The 26,130-nt window shown below is 36.9% G+C and overlaps 2 protein-coding genes across 6 annotated transcripts in view; one reads left to right on the top strand and one right to left on the bottom strand.

The window, feature by feature from the left end:
- Positions 1 to 183: 183 nt before the first annotated feature.
- On the bottom strand, positions 184 to 11,881 carry pomk (protein O-mannose kinase). 3 transcript variants are annotated; one of them, XM_030149372.1, is made up of 4 exons: positions 7,319 to 7,464; positions 4,388 to 4,669; positions 508 to 1,270; positions 184 to 297 (listed from the first exon to the last, which is right to left on the bottom strand). In XM_030149372.1, exons 1-4 carry the CDS (start codon positions 7,328 to 7,330, stop codon positions 290 to 292), a joined length of 1,065 nt encoding a protein of 354 aa, XP_030005232.1. In that variant the 5' UTR covers positions 7,331 to 7,464; the 3' UTR covers positions 184 to 289. The 3 variants fall into 3 exon arrangements, with proteins under 3 accessions (XP_030005232.1, XP_030005233.1, XP_030005231.1); XM_030149373.1 differs by lacking the exons at positions 184 to 297; positions 7,319 to 7,464 and adding an exon at positions 11,698 to 11,881 and having other exon boundaries at positions 381 to 1,270; XM_030149371.1 differs by lacking the exon at positions 184 to 297 and having other exon boundaries at positions 381 to 1,270.
- The window catches only part of pam (peptidylglycine alpha-amidating monooxygenase), a 50,907-nt gene continuing 35,939 nt past the window's right edge, over positions 11,163 to 26,130 (top strand). For 2 of the 3 annotated variants that reach the window (XM_030149370.1, XM_030149368.1), the window contains exons 1-10: positions 11,163 to 11,227; positions 14,432 to 14,579; positions 14,653 to 14,808; positions 16,136 to 16,259; positions 16,779 to 16,836; positions 16,953 to 17,040; positions 20,316 to 20,407; positions 22,361 to 22,444; positions 23,439 to 23,487; positions 23,895 to 23,962. In XM_030149370.1, the coding sequence (XP_030005230.1) occupies positions 14,708 to 14,808; positions 16,136 to 16,259; positions 16,779 to 16,836; positions 16,953 to 17,040; positions 20,316 to 20,407; positions 22,361 to 22,444; positions 23,439 to 23,487; positions 23,895 to 23,962 (664 nt within the window). In that variant the 5' untranslated portion in view covers positions 11,163 to 11,227; positions 14,432 to 14,579; positions 14,653 to 14,707. Of the gene's footprint in view, positions 11,228 to 14,431; positions 14,582 to 14,652; positions 14,809 to 16,135; positions 16,260 to 16,778; positions 16,837 to 16,952; positions 17,041 to 20,315; positions 20,408 to 22,360; positions 22,445 to 23,438; positions 23,488 to 23,894; positions 23,963 to 26,130 lie in introns of all 3 variants that reach the window. The other variant, XM_030149369.1, reaches the window with a different exon arrangement.

Below are 26,130 nucleotides of genomic sequence, written 5' to 3'. Positions count from 1 at the left end.
AAAAAAAAAAAGAAACAAAAAAATTGCCTTTTTGACAGTATCATGATATATTGTGATATATCGTATTGTGATCCTAGTATTGTGATTTGTATCGTATCGCCAGATTCTTGACAATACACAGCCCGACAGGAATTTTGGGAAGTGTTTATAGCAAAAAAAAAAAGAAAAAAATCTGCATGCAAAAAAACCCAAAAAACCTTAGACCTTCATTGTTTCCAGAATAAGGTTTATTCCACTGGTCAACAATGTCAAAGTGTCTGAACTCGTATGTGCTGTTCAGCAGGTTTCTCTACAACAGGGCGGTCCAGTCCTGGTCCTTGAGAGCTTCTATCCTGCATGTTTCAGACGTATCCCTCTTCCAACACACCTGATTCAAATGATCAGCCTATGATCAAGCTCTGCAGAAGACTGATAACAACTGTCAGGTGTGCTGCAAGAGGGAAACATCTAAAACATGCAGGATGGTGGATCTGGAGGACCAGGGTTGGACACCTGTGCTCTACAACATGTCTCTGAGCCCAGAACTGTCCCGGACCATGCTGCTGTAGACTGATCTGTAGGTGTTCAACACAGTCAGAGCTGACGGACGCAGCTCTGGGCTCGTCTTTTTACATTCCTCGTGGATTTGAAACAGGTGGAAGTGGACCAGATCTCCTCCTGGTACCCTTCCCATCAGGAACCGCGTCACATCTGGGATCTTCCAGATGTCCGTCCTCTCGTCGTACCCCGGCATCAGGTCGTCTGAGAAGCTTTTCCCGGTACTTGAAAAGGGCCAGAGCTGTTCTGGAGCCACAAAGTCCCCGCTGAGTTCCCTGTGTCCACATTTGACCACCAGTCCTCTGCTGCGGTCCACTTCAGGCAGCGCGTCCAGATCGTTTACGACCAGGTGGAAGTTATTGGTCAACAAAAACTGAGACAGAGTTTTGTCCAGACTGTTGGAATCACACATGACCCTCCGCCCGGCTGGACTGTTATGGAGATAATGGAGGATGGACACGTAGTTCATGGCCAGCCTCAGGCGGGTCTGCCAGGTGTTGTGTTGTTGGTACTGCTCTTGTGCAAGAACATCGTCCAGATTCAGCAGTGACCCCAGGGGGTGGTATTCTGTGACCAACACATGGTCGTCAAGGCAAAACCCCACCAGCTGCACCACCCTGGGCCCCTGCAGGGTCTGCAGCATGGACAACCCATGAAGAAAATCTGCCTCATAGTCCAGAGAAGACAGTTCAGACAGAGCCACCTTCTGAGCCCTCCATTCTGCCAAGTAGACCTGAGAAACAAACCAAAGCATGAAGTGAACAGAGCGCACGCTCAGGTGAAGCAGACAGACTGTTCTCTGCTGCGTGGTTTGAAGAAGGCTTCCATCCACGAATACGGTTTAGAGGTTTCATTTCATAGAACTGCTGTGGTACAGCTTTGATACAAACTCAGTCAAATAATTATTTGAAGCAAAAAACAGGATAGTGGTGTTGCAGTTTGAAACACCAGCAGCTGATATAAAAATGTGATTTATATCAAATCTATCTGAGATAAACTGTAACATAAACTTCCACAACAGTCACTTAACTGTTTCCATGGTCATATGTCTGATCATTATGTGACACTGTGTTAAAATAAAGACTGTACACTAGGGCTGCACGATTTTGGCCAAAAAAAAAAAAAAATCCCAATTTTTTCCTCTAAAAACTCGATTTTCGATTTCAATTTTTGGGTAAAACTACAAAAGACAACAGAAGTCAGCATGTTGTTTTCGTGAACAGCCCACAATGCAAGGCACTGCTCTGACCTCAAATCTGTGATGGGATCATGTGATGAACCCACAGAAGTTTATTTTGTCTTCATTAAATCTTTATTGAATGAAGCAGAGTATACAAACAATGTATACAACAAGAAAATAACATAAGTTTGCCAGAGGGAAGACACTATAATACAATGTCCAAATCAGAGCAAATACTTATGTTTTTAGAGCCTTTTTGTTCCAGATTTATCGAACAGCTTTAAATAAAGTTTAACATCTTTTAAAAAATAAATACTATTTGGTTTTATGTTACAGAACTTACATTTGGGAATGAAAAATTTAGCAAGTCAGAGGACTAAATTAATTATTAAAAAAAAGTGGGTTTTTTTCTTTTTTTGGGGGGTATCTGGCCCACAGAAGTGATACCAGTGTAAGTCAGTGACAGGCATCAGTCGTGTGTGTGAGGACCAGGTTAATATGAGTGTTCCACATGCGGTTCTATTTAAACTGGAGGATCTGTGCGTGGAACAGACCGACCCAGGACACACTGGAGGGATTCTGTGTGGAGCTGGTGGATGTGTGTGGGCAGGGGGCTGTGTGGGCTCCTCTGCTGAGGCTGATGACCCCAAGACCCGGACCGGAGGAAGACAGTACGGTACGGATCCAGGACAACGGAAGATGAGTGATCCGTATGCAGTTCTATTTCAGTTGCGGGATCCGTGCGTGAGGCCTCGGCTTACATTGCTATAAGTACTGTGGGCTCATGAACACATTTAAAGTCCGGTCATTACACAGACTTCTGAGACAGACCGCTGGCACTGATAGGAGGAAGAGCCTACGGTAGCCTAGAGGAGGAGCCTACGGTAGCCTGGAGGAGGAGCCTACGGGAGCCTGGAGGAGGAGCCTACGGGAGCCTGGAGGAGGAGCCTACGGTAGCCTGCAGGCACGCGGCCCAGAGGCACGAGAGAGATGAAATCGATTTTACGATTTCCCTTTTTTAAAAATCGTCCTAATTAAAAAATCCAATTTCGATTTAAAATCGATTAATCGTGCAGCCCTACTGTAAACAGTGTATTATAAACAGATGCTGTCTATAATATCCAGTACATGAACAGATGTAGAATTAACTGTAATAAACTTGTGTATCTCTACTGGTCATTGGGAGAAAAAAAGCATTTCACATGTGGATTTGAAACCAGAGGTTGGGATCAGTAGTCACTTATACATTGACCCTCAAATTGCGCAAATATAAATTACGCATAAAAGTTAGCCTAATGGAAAAACGATAAATTCATTAAAAATCTCATTTTTCAATGAAACATTTGCAAGAAGTGGTTTTTTCGGGCGTAGTGAAATTAGTATATCACACAAAACTGCAATGAAAAGACCTTTTTGAACAAAAAAAAACAAAACAAAACAGATGTTGATGGATGTTACAAGTGAAGAAGAAGAGTTTTAAAACAAACATGGCACAGCATGTGTGGACACACCAGGAAATGGAATCATTTTTGAATTTAGTACGGGATAGAGGGGCAACGAGCATTCTAGATTCAAAACAACAGAGAAATGTGAGCATTTTCCAGGAGCTACATGAACATATCTGTAAATGAACCTGATATTTCTGGGTTTGTTTTTTTGTTTTGTTTTTTAATATTAGTGATACAGTTAACGAGACATAGTGGAAAGAAACACGACAACAACAACAAATAAAAGACAAATTGAGCAAGTAAACAAACAAATAACAATGACAAACAACAATGACAACATCATATGACAATGAAAATTATAATTAAAGCTGCCAGCAGCATTGGGCGGGGCCTCGCACTGCGCGTTCCGCCTCCTGTTGACTGTCTACACCTCAGCTCCACTCACACCTCTCCGCCTCGATATTAAAAAATTGTACAAACAGTCAAGTGTTTGGTCATAAAAATAAATAGAACTTATTTAATACTCGTTATTTATTATTTTTCATAAGGCTTTAATTTTTGGAAAAAAACGTACTGTGTGTACTCTTTCCTCTGTGTGTAAACTGTCACATACCCACAATGAAATGCAGTAAACCTCCGTTCATGATAAACGTAAAGAGCAACTAAACAATATGGACTGACTAGGGGCGACAGGTTAAAGGGAAGGGGGGAGAGTGAATGAAAGTGAGAAAGGGAGGGGGGAGAAAAAGTGAGAGTGTAAATACTTATTATAATAATGATAATAATGACAACACAACAACAGTAATAGATTGTGATATTTATGATTGTCACCATGTTTATGGAATGACCTCTCGTGACATCTCACAATACTAAACTGCAGGTTTCTGCTGTTGAAGGGTAGTGTCTCCTTCCTCTCTCTCCTCCCACCAGTGTTTGCTCCGGCAGGATTCTGTTGGTTTCTGTAAATTGGCTTAGAGTCTGGTTTGGACCAACTCTGTATGTAAAGTGTCATGAGAGAACTTTTGTTATGATTTGGTGCTATATAAATAAAATTTGATTGATTGATAAATAAATCATAGCATTTGTGATTTAATGGAAAAACTGACCTAACGCACTTCTGTTTTTTCAACATTTAGTAAATATCTGTAAAGTTTTGCGCAGATGTCCAATGGAAAAGTGACTACTGACTCCTAAACTCACAATCTGTTCTCAGACAGTTTACCTTCTTCACTGCCCCTTGGCCAATCAGCTTCAGCTTGCGTACTTCAGTCTTTATCTGTGCACACTGGAGCCAGGGGGTGCAGTTTTTCATGGTCACCATCTTGAAATGCTGAGGTAGACAACCCGAAGGAGAGGACATCTGCTGCCCACCGCTTTGGTCCAAGGAGTCCAGATAAATGTAGATGATGACATTACAGAGGAGTAAAGCAGCGACGCACAGCAGCACCACCCAAACACCGTGGGAAACAGACCTGCTGTGCCTCCCACCTGACACACTCTGCATCTGGAAGGAAAAACAAAAGGTGGAGGATGATCATAGGAGGCGCCAGAGCCAAAAACAGGAACAGTACGTCATTAACCCATCAAATTCAGACAACAGGACCTTTTCAAATATCCTCAAAAGGTCAAATGAAATGTTGACGGAAACGCTGGTAGACATTCAGAAAAAAATATGGACCTAGAAAGGACAGTTCCATATGAAGGAACACGGCTGTGTATTAGGGATGTAACGATTACCGGTATAACGATAAACCGCGGTACAATTTCAGACGGTTAATATTACTGTTAAATTCTAATTATCACGATAACTGTGTTTGAGTACCGCACTTTAAAAATCGTGGTGATACTGCTCATTTCCTGGAGAAGCAGATCATCCTAACATGTTTTAAAATCCTCATTCTTTCAGCATATTTACATTTTTCATTTAAATAGTTCAGGAAAATATGACTGTGTTTCACTTTCTGTTTGTGTGTGTACAACAGTGTATATGTGTGACACTGTGAAGGATTTGATCTGGAAAATGGTCAAACAAACTCCACTATGACCCGTCCAACTACTTTTTTTCCCACTCAAAAAACCACCCAGGAATCGATAGGAGAATTAATAAAGAATTGGGTTGGCAAGCAGAATCGACAACGGCATCGATATTGATCAAATCCTATTAATTCCCTCCCCTGGTGCAGATATCTGTTATGTCCATAAGGTTCCATCTTTAATGCACATTTGTATGTTTGATGTTTACATGTTAATATTTGAATGTTTCTGCAACAGAAAATAGATTGTGCCTGTTATTTAATTTGTTTTTTTCAAAATACAACTTGGTTACATTTCAGTGTGTGTATCAGTACTTTTTGAACATTTTGAGCACATTTCAACAATAACGTGATAATAATGATAATTTTGGTCACAATAACTGTGATATGAAATTGTCATATCGTTACACCCCCACTGTGTATTGGTAAGAACCTGGCAATACGATGCAAATCATAATACATTTACGTTACATTTAAATTTATGCATTTGGCAGACGCTTTTTTCCAAAGCGGCTTACAGGGGGAAACCAATCAAATTAATCAATCAATCAATCAAATTTTGTTTACATAGCACCAGATCACAACAAAAGTTATCTCATGACACTCTATATATAGAGTTGGTCAAAACCAATTTACAGAAACCCAACAGAGTCAACCAACAATACTAGGATCACGATACTGTTGGGATCAAATAAAAATGTGTTTAGTATTTGTGCAGATTTCTGCTGTAATTCACTTCTTCAAGGAAATAATCATTTAAAAAAAAAGAAAGAAACAAACAAAAATTGCCTTTTTAACAGTATCATGATATATCGTATCTAATATTCTATCACGAAATGTTCCTGTGTTCAAACTGAAATTCTGTTTTCCAGACATTCCAGTTTCAGATCCTGTTCAAATGTTCAGATTCTATTAGTTCACAACTAACATCAGAACAGGATTTGAGTTCAATCCAAACAAAGGAACCAACATGATTGAATAAAAGAGTGTGAAATAATAATAAATAAATTATAAACAAAAAATAAAAACAAACAAACAGAAATGAACCTCCACAATATCTGCGTTTGAATAAATACCTAAAAATATCCATACAGTACTTTTTAACCCTTTCATGTATTAATTATGAGAACCTTAGTTAAAAAATTTTTCTTGAGTGTTTTAATTGCTCCATAGGCATGGAAAAAACAATGTGATCAAATTGTTTTTTTTTTTCATGGAGTTACAAAAATGTCCATGCATTTAATTTTTGAAGTAAAGAAACGTGTTTAAAACCCAATATCAGAAATTGATATTAAAACAATGAAATAAAATCTGATGTTTTCTCACATGTTAACATATTCTAAGGCTAATTATTACTCTTTTCATGGAGATAATATGCAAAAAAAACAAACAAACAAAAAAACTTTTTTTTCTAACAAATAATTGATTTACACTGAAACATGTCAGTGCAGATCAGGTTTATCAAACAGCAAAGTTACAGTAATGGTATGAATGTCAGTGTATTATGGGATGGTGCATAAGTGTCCACTGTGTTGGCTGATCGGGAATTAAAACAACAAAACCCATGAATGTACAAGAGAACAGCTGGAGAATAAGTGTCCACTGGAGTGACCAGAATGCATGAAAGGGTTAATATCGATACAGTATTGTGAAATGAAATATCGCGATATATTGCAGAACCCACATTTTCTTACAGCCCTACTATTTCCACTTCCTAGCATTAGTTCAGCAGTCCAAAAGCCTCATCAGAGCTGGATGTGTGTGCTTCAGAGTCAGACTGTGAACTGTCAGACTTCAGTTGAACCTGGATCTGTGTTCAGTCTGGTCCACCCCAGTGTCCCCTACTGTCCACAAAACCACACCATCTGCTCTGTATATGCTCCACACACAACTGAACTAAGTGTTCCTCCATTGATCTCTCACTTACATCTATGAACTCACTGTAAAAGTCCATCTAACTGCATTATTTAACCGAGTCCAGGACGAATGTGAGGACTAAAATTAGACTGAACCTCCGAACATCCGGTCAAACAAAGGCTCCGAAAAACACTACAGCTCCAACTACGACTGCACTATTTAGCATTAGCTGTAGCATTTCTGTTAGCTATGGGCTAACGTACCTGGCGCTGCATGGGGTCACATTTTTGGACACTTCAACAGACACGTTTTGACGACAAACCAGTGTTGACACAGAGTAAACACATGTGGAGCTGCGACCGATCTGAAGCCGGACCGGAAACACGGAGCACTTCCGGTTTGGTGTACAAAATAAAAGCATCATCGTCAAACGAAATAAAAGATTAGTAATAGTCTATCTTTATGGCGTTTTAACTGTGTACTAAGCTGCTATTTTAACCATGAAATTCAGAATTAGATGTTTTATTTATGTCTCCTCTGTAATAGGGCATTTTAACAGATACACAAACCCTTTATATCTACAAACATTATTATAGAGCTAATTTATAGCCGAAACACAAGGCAAGGCAAGTTTATTTATATAGCACATTTCAGCAACAAGGCAATTCAAGGTGCTTCACACAGGACATTGAAATACAACAACAGGGAAAAAGAAACACATTTAAAACATTATAAAAGAAACATGTAAAAGGTGATTAAAAACAGCAAGTAAGAAAACAACACATAAAACCCAAACATATAAAAACACACGCATATTAAAGTAAGAGTTGCAGTGCAGAGTTTGGAAGGACAAAACAAATTCTATTCAGTCCACCAACAAATAGTTAGATTTGAAAATTTAAAAAAATATGATTAATAAGTCAATTACTGTTTGCTTTTCACACAAAACCCAACTTTAAGAATAAATAAATAATAAATAAATTGAGGTACAGTGGAAAGTATAAGCAACAATAAAACACCATAATTTGTCTCAGACGTCTCATAAACGCCATGGTCTATACACAATATAGCATAAAAAAAAAAACATATCAAATATTGAAGCTGAGATCATCTATACCAGTTTCTGATTTAAAAAGAGTCATTTTAAAATTGATGGCAGTGACACATCTCCAAAAGTGAGTTAATTCGTTAGTTAGTTAGTTTATTTTCAGTCATATATGCATTTCAGAACAACAGAACATTTATTTTCTTTTCAGTTAACAGCTTTAAGCTTTTTCTGCTTAAAAAAATTCAGTTTGTTACATGTACACACTTAAATCAGTTGATAAGTTATTTTATTAAGTTGGTCTGAATGAAACATAAGGGAAACAGTCTTAACTTAATAATATATCAGTTTTGAAAAGACATTTCTGCTTGTAACTTAACATAGAAGCATATTAATTTAGTACAACTTAAAAATCTTGTAAGCTTCTTCTAAAAGCTGAGTACAAAGCTGACGTACCTGCACATGTTTTACTGACAGACGGAGGGAAGCACAGAAAAAAAAGGGAGAAACATGATTTTACACAGAACTTTACTAAACTTTAAGGCTTGATAGAATTTAGCTTTGTTTCTGCAACAGTGGTTTAAATTATGCAAGGACTGAATAATACACATTTAGTTCCTTTGTAAGTTAAAATTGTAGTTTATATTGTGGCGTGTTTGCCGCATTGCATTATGGGTATTGGGTCTATTGTTGAAAATATGTTCTAAAACAGTAAGTCAGTTTAACTAAATGGAGTTGTTTTTACACAATTAAAATTAAGTTGGTTCAACTTAATTAAGCTCATAGAGTAAAAACCAAATCATGTTGTTTGTCCTGAAGTAATAGAGTTTACCGAACTAGAGAAGTCTGGTGGATTTAAACAATTAGGGCCAAGTTGAAATAATTTAAAAAGATTAATGGAAATTGTTACATAAATGTTTTACGTTGAGCCAGCTTATCATTTTTTAGGGTGGAAAATTTGATTGATTGATTGATTGATTGATTGATTGATTGATTGATTGATTGATTGATGAAAAAGACATAGCTTAGAGAAGCAGAGTCCATCAGGAGTAAAGATGGACAGAGGTTAACCAGTCTGTGAAAAATCTCTTCTAATAATTATGGCACAGTTTCAGAATAATGTAAAATAATCTAAAATTGCACAGATTTCCAGTATGTCATCATCAGTATAAACTACAATGAATAAAATCATCCAAAGATTCAGAGAATTTGGTGAAATGTCAGTACACGATAGACAAGGCTGAAAATCAGTAACAGACGATCTTCAGCCCTAAAGCAGCACTGCATTCAACTGAAACTGTACCAAACCAACAAATGAATGACTTAATGTTATACAGCAGTAAAAACTACAGCTATATTTTGTATTTTTAATAAATGTACAGTTTTTTGCAGTGATATGTTGCTTATTTTCTGTGTCCTTCTTCACTCGATACCTGCCTGTAGAATTCAGTCGTAAACCTGCTGACCCAGACTGAAACCACCTGTTCTCGGCTGTGGGACTGTGTGGCTTTGTTGACAGAGAGGACACTGGGTTCCTGGTTTAGGAACTTTAAATAAATAAGTAAATATGCTGAACAAATGGTTTTTGTCAGTCAACATATTGCTGCCAAGAAACACTGAATCTGCAGGATCAGAACTGCTGAGGTGTTCTGACTGAAAGGTGAGAAATAAAAGGATGAAGTCCTCAGTGTGCTGAGACAAACAACCACCAGCACACGTCCACATGTTCATCTGTTCCACCAGCGGAGTCCACCTCATTTTAGTTCAGTTCCACATTCATCTAAATCTGATCTCCAGTGGGCTGGACCAGTAAAATAATAACAGAATAACCTAAAAAGGATGACAACGCTATTTTTCTCTCTTCGTTTTAGTACAAAAAATAACATTAAATTACAAAAGTATTTACTTTTACAAACTACCCTATGGAAGTAAATCTGTCTCATCAGATTTTGAATTATAAAAGCTACTGAATTTCTAGCAGTGAATTTGTTTGCACTGAAATTAAGTGTCTGAATTTTCTGTGTCTGAATTCAACGTGTTCATAAATTTAGAATAAAAAAAAAATTCAGATACAAAAAATTCAGATCACACATCCGTGCTGACCATCTTCCTGCATCGGTGTCACATGACCAACCTAACAATTATAATTACGAATTTTTTGGGCTGTTTTCTTTTTTTTTCTTATAGTGGATAAATTTTTGGGCTGTTCTTTTTTTTCTTAAAGTGGATAAATTTTTGGGCTGTTCTCGGTTTTTTTCTTACAGTGGATAATTTTTTGGACTGCTGTCTTTTTGTCTTATAGTGGATAATTTTTGGGGTTGTTGTCTTTTTTTTCTTATAGTGGATCATTTTTTTGGGCTGTTCTCTTTTTTTCATATAGTTCATAATTTTTTGGACTGTTCTCTTTTTTTCTTATAGTGGATCATTTTTTTTGGGCTGTTCTCTTTTTTTCTTATTGTGGATAATTTTTTGGACTATTCTCTTTTTTTCTTATAGTGGATAATTTTTTAGGCTGTTCTCTTTTTTTCATATAGTTCATAATTTTTTGGACTGTTCTCTTTTTTTCTTATAGTGGATAATTTTTTGGGCTGTTTTCTTTTTTTTCTTATAGTGGATAATTTTTTAGGCTGTTCTCTTTTTTTCATATAGTTCATAATTTTTTGGACTGTTCTCTTTTTTTCTTATAGTGGATAATTTTTTGGGCTGTTTTCTTTTTTTTCTTATAGTGGATAATTTTTTAGGCTGTTCTCTTTTTTCCAAATAGTGGATAATTTTTTGGGCTGTTCTCTTTTTTTCTTATAGTGGATAATTTTTTGGGCTGTTTTCTTTTTTTTCTTATAGTGGATAATTTTTTGGTCTGTTGCACCTCTGGGCCACCGCAGTTAGATCCTCCTACATCCTCTTAAATCTTACACATTGGACAGTTAACTTTTCTCATGCAATTACAGGGTCTTTTCTTATTAAAATTAGATAAGCTCTGTCATTTCCTGTTCCCCTGCGTCAGTTGAGATCATGCTTTTATTATGAAACGGTCGAACCGGAAGTCTCATCGTGTCAAACTGCTGTTAGCTGTACACAGGCAGACGTCGCATCTTTAGTCTGACAGACGAGCAGCAGCAGCGAACAGGTATGCTTTTTCCATCTCACACGCATCTGCCGCGACGAACTGGAGTCAGCTAAAGTCCGTACGTGTTTATTAGAACTGATAAAAGCTGATTAGAGATGCCGTTTTGAACCTGTCAAACACTCGCCTACGCATAGACAGCTAGGTTAGCTAGTTAGCATAATAAGCTACATAAGAGGCTAAGTCAAACAAGGCTGATGTTTTTTATTTATTTATTTATTTATTTTTTACTTTCACTGTCTTTAAATACAGATAAATGCTCTTCGTGTGCTTATTAATATCCACGACAAGTTAAAATGGCTCTTATTTTTGCTGTCTTTCTGTTCATTCCAGTCTGTTTGTTTGTATTGTTTTTTTTTTGTCGTTGATGAATTAAAACGAAAGCGATAAAATCTGTCAAATTAAACCGTCTGGCTTTGGGATGCATTTGAATCTCCGTGTTGTGCTCTGTGATATGTGGTGTTCTCTCTTACCTCTGCGTTAGCGTGTTTTTGGTTGTTCCTGTTACTTAGAAAATGAGTGAAACAGCCCTGATCATTGCACAGTTGGTTTTATCAGACGCCTTTTGTTTAGATTGAAGGCGTTTGTTCATGTTCTTGTTCGGTGAAAATGTTCATACGTAGTTCAGTCCTATGGCGTTTTCCCTGTTAGAATACGTGCCTTGGTCCACGAGTGGGCCGAGCCCTGTTTCCATAGTTTCCTCTCTATCTCCTCGGTGGGCTGTGATGTCAGCAGCCCGTACTCCACCCCACTCCGATCAGCGATGAGTCACCGACACAACAGTCCTGTCAATGAGGGTTCCTCCTTTTGTCGTGTTTGTTTGCCTCCTTTGTGCTTTTAGTTTAATGCACTCATCCAGACAGGTCCAGATTGGACACATAAAGCAGGATGATGGGTGATAATGTTAGGAGATGATATTAAAAGTGATAAACCTCCACATGGTGCAAGGTTCATGTTTGTGATGGATGATGCAGGGGAGGATGGGGTGTCTTGGCACACTTTAGTTTCTCTAAACATCACAGGAACTCATTGTCCGCATTAAACTAAACAACACAGTCTCGTGCACAAATCTAGAATCTCTACATGTTTACTTCTCTTTGTTAGAAACAGCTATGAACTGTTTAGTACAGATGCAGATGTTTTGACCATCATGGCATATTTTAAGAACATTGTGAACATGTTTTTGCCTCTAATAGTGTGATTTGTTCAGGACATGTTGAATATTTTAGCTGCTGCAGTGTCCAAAAACAGGAACAACCCGCAGCATTACCCTGTTGTATATTGTCCACTGGTGTGTTGCTGTTGTCGGCTTTTTGTTCATACATAATTTAAAACTATTTGATCACATCTACATTTCTTTTGCCATCCTTCTGTTTTTGTTTTTTGCATATACCTAGAAAATGATATTTTAAAATAGGGGCTGGCCAAGGGAAGGTTAACATCTAGATCAAAAAATAAATTTAAAATCACCTTTTGAAGACTTATATATTTTGAAAGTACTACTACAACTACTAGTGTCCAACACAATTTTATTTTTTAGAAAAATGTTTTAAAAAATACTTAGATGGCATTATATTATTTATATTACATTTAGGGATGTAACAATTACTGGTATAACAATAAACCACGGTAAAATTGCAGATGGTTAGTATTACCGTTTAAATTCTAATTATTATGATAACCGTGTTTGATTACCACACTTTCAGGGGAAAAAATGCCCATGTAAAGATCTGCTTTTATGTCAAATATTTGAGTATAGTTTTAATTTATTACAATTTTGATTTTATATACCTAATATTTGGAACCAATATTCACTTTTAAAGTCTTTGAAAAGGTTCATTAAGCATCTGTGTGTCATTTATGCAATAAAGTATATACATTTTTCAAATCGGATTTTATATTTTTTGTGTGTTTTTTTGCCTTTTGTGTTGATATAGTAGGTTAAAGTGAAAAACTAATAGACAGATGAGATGGATGAAGTTGTGCTGAAAAAAAAGATATCAAACATGGGCATAGTAAACATTTGTTTATATAGTATATAAAGGCAAAATCAAAAGTACTGAAAAACAGCCAAAATAGGCTCAGACCCCTAAGGGTTAATACTTGAATGTTTCTGCAACAGAAAGTACATTTTGCCTATTATTTTATTCATTTTTTGTTTTTTTTTCAAAATACAACTTGGTTAAAGTATTTCAGTGTGTGTATAAGTACTTTTTGAGCACAATTTCAACAATACCGCGATAATAATGATAACCGTGATAATTTTGGTCACAATAACCGTGATATGAAATTCTCATATTGTTACATCCCTAATTACATTATAGCAAACTCTTGCTATTTTGTACCCTTATATATTGAAAAAATACAAAATGTTTACTGTTTTGTAAAATAGACACCATGGAGGACCAACCGTAAAGATTTTACAGTTTTGTGAAAAGTGGAACCCCGCTTTAAGGCAGGTTTTATGAAGTAGTGAAAAGCAGATGGGGGGTTGGGGTGGTTATGCAGGATTTTTTTTGTGTGTTGGGGGTAGGGGTGTAACGATTACCGGTATAACGATAAGCTGCGGTAAAATTTCTGACACTTAGTATTGCCGTTTAAATTCTGTTTATTGTAACTGTGTTCGATTACCGCACTTAGAAAACTCACGATACTGCTCATTTCATTGAACCACTGACCAGTCTGGATCAGATCACACTAACATGTTTTAAAATCCTCATTCTTTCAGAATATTTACATTTGTTCATTAAATAGTTCATACATTTGTTCATTAAATAGTTCATACATTGTGGCTATTATTTTTTCAAAATACAACTTGGTTAAATTATTTCAGTGTGTGTATTAGTGCTTTTTGAACATTTGAGCACATTTCAACAATACCGCAATAATAATGATAACCATGATAATTTTGGTCACAATAACCATGATATGAAATTTTCCTATCGTTACATCCCTAGCTGGGGGGTAAGGGGGTGGGGGTGTAGCAGTGTAATCAGTGGGGCTCTAGTAGAATGTTTTGAATAATGCATTTTAAAGTGTGTAAATGCAGAGGTAGGATGCTGAGAATGGCTTTATAGATCAGTGTAAAGTCAAGATCTTCAGTCCAAATTTCCAGGTGGACAAATAATTTCTGGTCCTGTGTTGTTAACCTGGGAACAGTTTGCATATAAAAACAACACTGGTGTTTAACCTGCGTGTTTTTTCCAGGTGGTCGGCTTTGGAAACCTCTTGCCTTCAGGGAGGATCCAAGCATAAATTCAGTCAGACATGTTGGCGGCGTGAGGTGCAGCACAGACGGTACCTTTGCCTCACATCTGTCACATCTGTACTTCAGCCGCACCAGTCAGACAAACAGGTGTGGTGTCCAGCCTGATAAGCGCTTTTTTATGCAACTTACCCGCCTAGATTTTCCACATGACTGCTCACAGCCTGTGCTCCACATTTGCAGACAGCCACAGTAGAAGCGCTGCAGCGACCACAGGCATGATGGGAGTCCCTGTGTGCTGTGTGGGGATGCTGGTGCTGGCAATCATCTGTCACAGCCACGGTCTGGAAAGACAAAACCCACTGTACAGGTCCAGAAGGTAAGAAGAAAACGAGTTTGAGATGGAGCAGGGAGAGGTGTTTTGTTTTGTTTTGGTTTTTTTTTGTTTTTTTTTAGAATCAACTCAAAAATACAAAATCTGTCGACCACATTGAAAAGAATAACTCATAATTACAGAAATATGTTGAGATTAGGGCTGTGTATCGGCAAGAATCTGGCAATACGATACAAATCACAATATTAGGATCACGATACAATATATCAAGATATATCATGATACTTTTAATAAGGCAATTTTTTGTTTGTTTCTTTTTTAAATGATTATTTCCTTGAAGAATTGAATTACAGCAGAAATCTGCACAAATACTAAACACATTTTTGTTTGATTGTAACGGGATCTAATGTTATATCACAAAATGTTCAAACTGAAATTCTGTTTTACAGACATTTCAGTTTCAGATTCTGTTCAAATGTTCATATTCTATTAGTTCAGAACTAACATCAGAACAGGATTTGAGTTCAGTCCCAACAAAGGAACTCCCATCTGCCTCTCAGACAGTGAAAAGTGCTTTTAGGATGCTTCAAATAACCATTATTTAATAAAACAGTGTTAAATAATAATAAATAAGATATAAACAATAAAGAAAACCAAAAAACAAAAATGATCCTCCGCAATATCTGCATTTGAATAAATACCTAAAAATATCCATACAGTACTTTTTAATATCGGTACAGTATCATGAAATGAAATATCTCGATATATTGCAGAACCGATATTTTTTTACACCCCTAGTTGAGATGAAGTCCTGGAGAGATAAATAATTTTGTATCTGATTGATCTGTTTGTACATGATGTGTCATTTGCAGGAAAAGCTAAGGACTGTAAAAGACGTACCTGAATGACTAAAGTTCACAGTTGGTTTTTATGTTGTTTCTTTTACACCTTTTGAATTGTAAACCTTTTTTACATATTGACAAACCAACTGCGTATTAACATTCTTGTCTTATACTTCTCCAGAACACATCTACAACAGAGTACAAAAAACTTCAGATATAATTTCACAACCAGTATTTTTCCCTAGGTTTGTGGAGAACTTATTTTGTATTATTTAACAGAAAACCATGTATTTTTCCTTTATTTTGGGCCTGTATTATTATAACATTTAGAAATAACATGAAACAGACATGCTCAGTGCTGAAGCCAACACAAAATTCCATTTTCATGAATAACAGATGACCCCCCCTCAAATCCAACTTTGTGCAGCACCTCATTTTCTGTGTGTGTGTGTGTATGTATGTGTATGTGTATATGTATGTTGTTGACTCTATTAAAATTAATCGTATTTCTTGCTCTGCACATCTCAAAGGTCCCAAGAAAATGTCTGGGCAAATCCCAGTGATTGTGGTTCCAGAACTAAACCGCCAATGTTCTTAACAAATGCCAACAACTTTTCTGTGGATCTTCGAATGCCGGGTGTCGTTCCATCCGGGGTAAGTCTTTTCCCCAAATCACACAAAAACACAATCACTAGAACATTTCTGACATCCTCAATATATAATATAAAATAAGATAATGTTATATAATATAATATAATATAATATAATATAATATAATATAATATAACATAATATTCAATATTACTTGAATGTTAATATTTATTATTATAATCATTATTTTTATTATTGTTACCACCTTGCTACTTGTTTTTACTAGTACTTTTCCAATGCACAATTGCCTGTTATTTTTAATACTGTTTTCTTTTTTATAGTTATTGTTTTGCTGTTTTCTTATGTGTATATTCTGTGTTTTGCTTTGTTTGGTTGGAACCTCATTTTCCTGAGGGTTTTTGTTCAAAAGATCAATACAGTTCTATCTAATCTAATCTAATCTAATCTAATCTAATCTAATCTAATAACTTTGTTACTCTTAATATCAATCCAGAAAGGGTTGTATAATAGAAAGAACCAGTGCAACATTTAATAATATTATGATATATTTTATGGTTTTAGTCGGACACTTACCTGTGCATGGCGTTTCCTGTACCAACTAGTCAAGATGCATATATTGGTGAGTATCTGAGTGTATAATCATAGACAAAAGTACCAAGTTCAGAATGGTCACAGAGAAACCAAAGTATTGATGTCATTTCATCAAATGTACATGTTCTGTTATTTTCTTTTCAGTGGATTTCATTCCTCATGCCAGTATGAACACAGTCCATCACATGCTGCTGTTTGGCTGCAAGACTCCCGTCTCTAAAACCAACTACTGGTAAGATCCAACTCCAGTTCAGATCACAACGTTGTGGTGAAATGTTTAAATACAAAGCCCTGCCGGTGACCATTAGGCTCCTGCAGTTTCACCCTCATTAGTCTGTGCTGCAGATGAAAGGATTCACTGTGAGCATAAAACTGGCCTTATTTTGGATGCTACACAGAAGAATTGTACATTACCTCCTATGTCTATGCTACACTGACTACAAATGTCAAAAACTGGCCAAAAATCATACATGAAAATCACAGTGGTGTTGAGTATAGAGTATGGGTCCAGCAGCTTCTGGGCCTGATATATATGTCCACCAAATTTAGTTTGTACAGGTGAAACATCATCTTTAGGATTAATTTTGTAGATTTTAACAAATGTGTCCAAGCTGCAAAGAAAGTTCCACCTGTTCCAACCTGACAATTTATATTGAAATTAGGAATCAAGTATTGCTAACTTTGCAGCCCCTGCTGAGAAAGGACTTGGAACGGTGGGAATCAAGGCATTGGCATAAATAAATAAATTTATCCTAAATTCTAGGAGTCACAAATTTTTGCCAGTATGGCCATGAAATAAGCATTAAATTCTGTTCTACGTAGTCTTAAAAAGGTCTTGAAAAGTCTTAGATTTAACTTGTAGAAACTGTTGGAACCCTGAATGTAAGATCTTCCTTTATCTGATCCAGTATTTTCAGTATCAGTGTTCCAGACTTTGACATGTAACCGGTACGAGCCAACTGACTAGGGCTGTGTATTGGCAAGAATCTGGCGATACAATAGAAATCACAATACTAGGATCACGGTGCGATTTATCACGATATATCATGATACTGTTAAAAGGCAATTTTTTATTTTATTTTATTTTATTTTAGAAAAATGGAATTCCACCTGAAATCTGCACAAATACTAAACACATTTTTATTTGGTCACAACAGGATCTAATGTTATATCACAAAATCTTCCTTTGTTAAAACTTTAATTATATTTTGCAGACATTACAGTCTCAGATCCTGTTCAAATGTTCATATTCTATTAGTTCAAAGCTAATATCATAGCATTATTTTTAGAGCTGAAATGATTAATCAACTAATAGTGATCCCAAAAAAATCATTCAACCACAATTCTCCCGAATCACAGCTTTGTTTGCTTCATTTCTCTGCTGTTAAACATTGGTTCCACTGTTGTGTTTCACACGGACGCTTATTGTGACGCACAAAGAAGCTTCAGTTCAGGAAAACTTTAATAGAGTATTTCCCTTCAATCAATTCGAGTCAATTAATCGAATCGTGAATTTTTGCATTGGCTTCAAGCACGTAATCAATTAATCGGTTGCAGCTCTAATTATTTTTGTGTAATCCCAACAAAGGAACGAACATCTGCCTCTCAGACAGTAAAAAGTGCTTTTAGCACGATTCAAATAACCTTAATTTAATAAAACAGTGTCAAATAATAAGAAATAAGACATAAACAATAAAGAAAACCAAAAAACAAATATGAACCTCCAAAATATCTGCATTTGAATAAATACCTAAAAATATCCATACAGTACTTTTTAATAATGATACAGTATTGTGAAATGAAATATCGCAGTATATTGCAGAACCCATATTTTCTAACACTCCTACAACTGACACCTCAGCCACTGAAACCATGTCACTTATTGTACCTTTTTCCACATTATACCTGTTCTACCTTCTACTTTCCCTTTCCAGACTCCTCAAAATTCCCTGAACTCCCACCTCTTTGTCTGACGCTCTACAGACTGTGATGCACCTTTTGTCTGTCTGACCTTCCTATAACAATAAACTACAAAAAAAGATAATACCCACTCATATTTCAGAGTTTCACCAAGCCAAATTTTTCAGACAGTAATAAAGGTTTGAAGAAAAACTGACCCAACTTGATTTGTTTAATTCTTTGAGAGGAGTTTGTTCCACCGTACAAAGTACAGGAGCTGCTACTAGAACAGCTGAGCACATATTGCATCTTCATTTCCCAGTGTTGGACTGGATGCCTGGTGTATGGTACAGGTCCAAGAGTCTGAATATCTGGACAGATACATGAACGCCCGCCTGCAGGACGTTCATTTTGGCAGTTTGGAGCCATTTTGACACAGTCATGCACAAATCCTATAATCCCATTTTTTTTTCAGTATTTTCTGTGATATTTCTATTTAGTCTCTTTTGCATTTTAAGTGTTTGCTGTTAAACAGAAACAGAACTGCAAAACAGATTTTCATCGTTCCTGTAATAGTGACAAAGGTCTGTTCTATTCTATTCTATTCTATTCTATTCTATTCTATTCTATTCTATTCTGTTCTATTCTGTTCTGTGCTATTGTGCTCTATTGTGTTCTATTCTACTCTGTTGTGTTCTGTTTTATTCTGTTGTGTTCGATTCTATTCTGTTCTATCCTATTCTGTTGTATTCTGTTCTGTTCTTTTCTGTTTCATTCTATTCTATTCTAGTTTCTTCTGTTGTGTTGTGTTCTATTCTGTTCTACTCGGTTCTGTTGTGTTCTGTTGTGTTCTACTCTGTTGTGTTGTGTTCTTCTGTGTTGCATTGTGTTCTATTCTGTTCTATTCTACTCCGTTGTGTTGCGTTTTATTTTATTCTGTTCTATCCTGTTCTGTTGTGTTCAATTTGATCTCTTCTCTTCTCTTCTCTTCTCTTCTCTTCTCTTCTCTTCTCTTCTCTTCTCTTCTCTTCTCTTCTCTTCTCTTCTCTTCTCTTCTCTTCTCTTCTCTTCTCTTCTACTCTGCTCTGTTCTATTCTATTCTATTCTATTCTATTCTATTCTAAAAACCCTTTACTTTTGACAGAGGTTTTTCCAGTATGTTTAAACCCCAAAAATGTGATTAATACACTAGAGGGTAATAATCCTGTTTGCAGTTTCCAAAGGGCCGAGACGTTGGGTCAAAACAGGATTAATAACATCAGGATCTTCATTCAGTTTTAGCGCTGTTGAATTTTAATTTCCTGGGTTTGGTCTGGAAATTAAAAACAGCAACTACTTAATTATTTTTGGATAATTAAACCACTATGCCTGTCTAGTAACAGCTATGGACAGGGACACACACACACACACACACACACACACACACCATTTCTGAAGACTTTGCTACAGAAATGGTTTTGAAGTTTTCTTTCCTTTCACACAGTAACAGGAAGGTGTTATGCTCGTCATGGTTGTCATTGTGTGAACAGCCTTTGTGTTGTGCAATTCACAGCGTTTCCCTATCAGATTGTTCTGAAACATGAGCCGCCATGTCATGTCTGTCTCCAGGGACTGTGGCAGTGTAAAAGGCACGTGTGAAGATGAAGCCTCCATTATGTACGCCTGGGCTCGGAACGCACCGCCTACCAAATTACCCAAAGGTACACAGTCCCATACAGCTCTGAGTAGATGAATTCAGTGATTTATGCAGGGATGTCATCAAGCAAAGTGACAATAGAAGTTTTTTCATTTATTTATTTGTATCAGACATGTAAATAGTTACAGTCCATAGAGTATAATGAGCATTAAAAAAATAATAATAATAAACAAGGGTTATAAATGTAAAAACAACGTGCGTGCACACAGCCTACCTTCAATAACAAGTATACAGATGCTGGTGCCAGTATTTAACAAGTGTAGAATCAGCATAAAAGTCAGAGTTAACAATTGTAAAAATCCCAACATTTCTAGAATGACTTAAACACAGTATAAAATTTAAAACTGCTTTCCGTAACATTTCATAATAAGAGCCAACATTATTAAAACAGAACATACCACTAGCACTACAGCTATGATAAAAAACACGTATAATACGGAATGCATCGTTAAAAGCAGCTCTGACTGAGTGAGCAGTACGACGATTAAAATTAACCCATAAGTAACAGAGATAAATATTTGAGCAAAAAGATATGAACAAGTTATTCTTAACGGTAGTGGAACAAAAATAAAACCTGTGAGAGATAAAATAACTCCTGTCATAAAGACTCCTAACCTTAGTTTGAATGTCATTATCATCACTAAGATTATCAGATACAGTGTGTCCAAGGTACTTGTAGGTTTGGACATATTCTAATAGAAGGTTATTCAACTCAAGTTTAGTTTTTACATTGGAACTATTTGTGTCAAACAGCATAATGTTTGACTTATCAGAGTTAAATAAAATATCATGAGACTGACCATACTGGGAGCAAGTGTTGAGCAACTGCTGGACGCTCTTGGCAGATGGAGCAATTAAGACTATCTCATCTGCATACATTAGATGATTAAAAAAGATTCCCGAACAACAGCAACCAACTGGAACATTATTGAGTTCAATACTCAACAATTTGGTATAAAGTAATAGTAGAAGTAATTTATTCAGCTAATATCTGCCTCTAAAGGTATTTTTTGAGTACAGTCAGGTGTCATGGTTCAGTCTGTTTTTGTTACAGCAGAAAAACGGACAAAAAGGAAAATAAAATTGCTAATTTGCAGCTAAATTCCATGTAAAAATGTATTAAAGGGGTCATGTTTTGCGAAACCCACTTTTATTAGTGTTTGGTTCATTTCTTTGTGTATTTGGACCCTAATAGTTCATACAGTTTGAATTTGAACCCTCCAGCTGCTGCAAAACTATCTTTATATTCATTTGGGCAAAAATCCAGTGGATTTCTACAACCAGTTTTAATTCCTGCTTAATTTGTTACGTTTTATAACTAGTTACGTCACGACATTTGCACATATAAGGTCCAGACTTCCGATCAACATTTCTCCGAGTACGACGTAAATGTTTATCAGCAGCAGCGGTTGTAGTCCAGACTGAAAATATGTCCAGAGTTGGAGCCCATTACCTCAAATGTTCAGTTGCTGATTGAACAGGACAGAGCAGCACAGTCAACAACCTGGAGGGGGCGGAGCCTAAAATGTTTCATATGCATTTAAAGGGCCAGCGCTCCAAACCACCTTTCTGGTGTCATTACTCAGAAATAGGGTTGAGGATGGACCTGTGGAGTTGAATGAATGAAGAATTCAGAGCCGAGCAGAGCATTTACAGTTTATGGAGACCACAGGGAAATGTGGGAAAATGAAGAATTCCATTTAAAAAAGCAAAATATGACTCGATTAAATGAATAGTATGATGTACAATAATCACCTAATATGAAACAAATCAAACAAAATACTCAAACCAGTACATGCAAAAGTAGGACATAAATCTCAATAGTTTATTTATTTATAATTTTGACATTAAAAATGTATCTTGTACATGGACAGAGGGGGTAGAAGGCTGCAGCGTTAGTGTCCACGGACAAACATTTTGTGTCTTACGTCTTGTCTCATCTTGTTTTTCTCTTCAGATGTGGGTTTTAAAGTTGGGAGACATTCAGGAATGTCCTACTTTGTGCTGCAGATCCATTATGGTGATATCAGTGCTTTCAGAGGTAGGTCCTGATGGAAGTTAAAATACTGTCGGGGTTTCGTTCAATTATTCAAGAAAATCCTGCAGTGAATAAAGTTAGATTCATTCTTCGGGTTTGTGTTAAGGGAACAAATCCAGTATAAAATATCATCTGTTAAACCTGGCTTTTTGACATGACTGTTAAACTCCTCATCATAACCTCATGATTTTTAATAACACAACAATATTTTTACGCTCATATTTATGTGTGTTTTTTTTTTAAATTATCTTATTAATAATATATTGTCTAGTACATATTGTACAAATTGCTTTTGAAATTCTGTCCTAATAGAGAGTTTTGATATATAGCAATATATATGTTTGTATATTTAGAGCTTTATATATATGTATTTATATATTTTTTTCTATTTTTCTTGTTGTATTGATAATTTTCCTGCTACTTTTATTCTACTTGAATGGAGCCACTGTAAAACACAATAATTTCTCCCTGAGATTAATAAAGTATTCTGATTCTGATTTTGAACTGTAACCTGTTGTATTATCAGACAAACTACTGACTGGTCTAGAGCTGCAACCGATTAATTGACCCAAAGTGATCCAAAAAAATCATTCAACCACAATTCTCCTGAATCAAAGCTTTGTTTCCTTCATTTCTCTGCTGTTAAACATTGGTTCCACTGTTGTGTTTCACATGGACACTTATTGTGATGCACAAAGAAGTTTCGATTCAGGAAAACTGCAATAGAATATTTCCCTTCAATCAATTTGAGTCGATTAATCGAATCATGAATTTTTGCATTCGCTTCAAGCACCTAATCGATTAATTGGTTGCAGCTCTAGACTGGACAAACTATTTTGTCTGTTAAATCGGACAGAATTATGTAAAAAAAATTTCATTTGGAGGAAATCCTTGATTTTGTAAAAATTTCTTCCAAGCTCAAAGGAGATAAAATCTTCTTCATGAGGATGAAAATTGACTCTTGGCAGATAATAATTTGCATTTGTGTCGTTTGCAGACCACCATAGAGATTGCTCAGGACTTTCATTAACCATGACAACCAAACCGTAAGTATTTTCCTAAAATTCAATTCAATTTTATTTGTAGAGCCCAATATCATAACAAGGTCTCCTCACAGGGCTTAACAGAATTTGTTGAAAAATTATAAATTTGTAAAAGACAAATCCTTAACAATGCTACTCCAAATGTTGTCTTAAACTGAATAAATACAGCTGCATTGTAGTGAAATAGCCAAACACACTTTAAAATTAAACAGTTATTGTTTTAATCCCGCAGTCATTATAGTAAAATATTTTATTTCACAGCAACGTTGTATAATTGTATTTATTCATTCACTTTTTATGTGTTTTATCGAACGATGGTGAGAAAACCTGTGGAGAAAAGACCTTTTAACCATGAGAACCCGGCCTAACATCCCTCTAACTGTGACTCTGTGTGTTTTTCCTCCTCAAAGGCAGCCTTTCATTGCTGGCATTTACCTGCTGATGTCAGTGGACACAGTGATCCTGCCGGGAAAAAGAGGTACATTTGGTCTGTTTTTTATGAGCCATTAATGTGTCAAGTAAAAAAAATTACTTAAACTAGAAAAGCACTTGGAGAGCACCCCCACCCCCACCCCACCCCAATCACCACCAAAATGTAATCATTTGTTCCTTGTGCCAGTATCAACATTTCCTGAAATTTTCATCCAAATCCATCCATAACTTTTTGAGTTATCTTGCACATGGACAGACAGACAGACAGACAGACAAACCAGCGCCAGCAAAAACATAACCTCCTTGAAAAGACAAACAACCGTTCTAATGGAGCATCATTAGCAGCGGAGGATATGTTTTTTTACGTTTATGTTTATGTTTATGTTTACGCATTTGGCAGACGCTTTTTTCCAAAGCGACTTACAGGGGAAAACCAATTAAATCACTCAATCAATCAAATTTTATTTATATAGCGCCAGATCACAAGAAAGTTATCTCTTGACATTTTATATATAGAGTTGGTCAAAACCAGACTCTAAGTCAATTCTACAGAAACCCAACAGAATCCTCCAGGAGCAAACACTTGTGACTGGTGACAGTGGCGAGGAAAAACTTCCCTTTAACAGGCAGAAACCTCGAGCAGACCCAGACTCCTGGAGGATGGACGTCTGCCTGGACCAGTTGGGGTTAAAGAGAGAGAGTAGAGAAGGGGAAAAAGAGAGAGCGATAGAGATAGGGACTGGGGGAGAGGGGGAGAAGGGGAGAAGGGGGGAGTAGGGGGAGACACATGGAGGCGGTTGAGGATAAGTGAGTGGTGATGATGAGGGCAGGGAAGAGGCCGGACCACCGCAGCAGGTCCAGAGATAATCGTGAAAGAATCTGTGGTTGTCCTGGAAAAACCTTATTAGAATATTTAAAATGGAATGTTTGAAAGTGCTAGGACAGGAGGTGCTCTCGGAAGAGCTGGGTCTTCAGGAGCTTCTTGAAGATAGGCAGGGATGACTCTGTTCTTGTAGCACTTGGTAGAGCGTTCCACCAACGTGGAACGACCCATGAAAAGAGCCTGGATTGTCTTGTACAAGGTCTGGGGACCACCAGACTATGTTCCCCAGACGAGCGGAGTGGTCGTGGGGCGACATAAGCTTTTATTAGTGCACCTAAGTAGACAGGAGCAGACCCACGGAGAATTTTGTAGGCTAGGATTAAAGATTTGAATTTGATGCGGGCAGCTATGGGTAGCCAGTGTAACTCAATGAGTAAGGGGGTGACATGTGCCCTTTTAGGCTGATTGAAGACCAGACGCGCTGCTGCATTCTGGACCATCTGTAGTGGTTTGACAACACAAGCTGGGAGGCCCGTTAGAAGAGCATTGCAGTAGTCAAGACGGGAGATAACCATAGTCTGCACCAGGAGCTGGGTGGCCTGTTCGGTTAGGTATGGCCTGATCTTTCTTAGGTTGAACAGAGTGAAACGGCATGATCGGGTGACAGAGGCAACGTGATCCGTGAAGGTCAACTGATTACGTAATCTGAACGAGTGGGTCTGGTGTAATAAGAGCCGGAGACAGTGAAGACAGTGATGCATTAGAGATCAGACGCCACGCCTGTCCCTGTCGAAACGAGCAGACGAGTGAAGCAACCACAAGATGGTGGTTTAGAGCGATTAAAGGAGACTCCAAACACAACACTCAGGCTTTTTCTGAGCAGTGGGATGAGACTGCATGTCTGTCTATCCTTTGAGGATTCTTCAGTTCTCTTCACTAAAGTTTATGCCAAATAAGGAGCACAGGTACGTGCAAACATCTCCAACACTATGGGAACAGGATGGAATAAAAACCTTAAGTTCAATCAGATGTGTTGACTATTCTTGCATCATGATCTGAAATCTGCTTTCTGAGGTGACCTTTGGCTGCCACAGTCTGTTTAGTTCATCCTCCAGTCCAAATTTTAAAGGGTATCTGTAGGGAATTTTTGTTGCTAGCTATTTCAGAAGATCATGTGTAATACTAGCGGTTCCGTCCAGTGACAAACATAGCCTGTTGTCAAGTACATGTGAGTACTAAGTCACTGCTCTGTCAGTCAGTCAGTCATGGTCAAAGACATGTTGCCTCCTTCACAGGCTGTTCCAACACCAGTAGTGACACAGACTCATTGTATTATCCGGTCTAAGATGACACATTATCGACCAGTGCTGGGTCACATCTGTAGGACAGTG

The sequence above is a fragment of the Sphaeramia orbicularis genome, chromosome 12 (genome assembly GCF_902148855.1).
Source record: "Sphaeramia orbicularis chromosome 12, fSphaOr1.1, whole genome shotgun sequence".
Classification (NCBI taxonomy): Eukaryota; Metazoa; Chordata; class Actinopteri; order Kurtiformes; family Apogonidae; genus Sphaeramia; species Sphaeramia orbicularis.
This window is presented reverse-complemented; position numbering and strand designations above follow the sequence as displayed.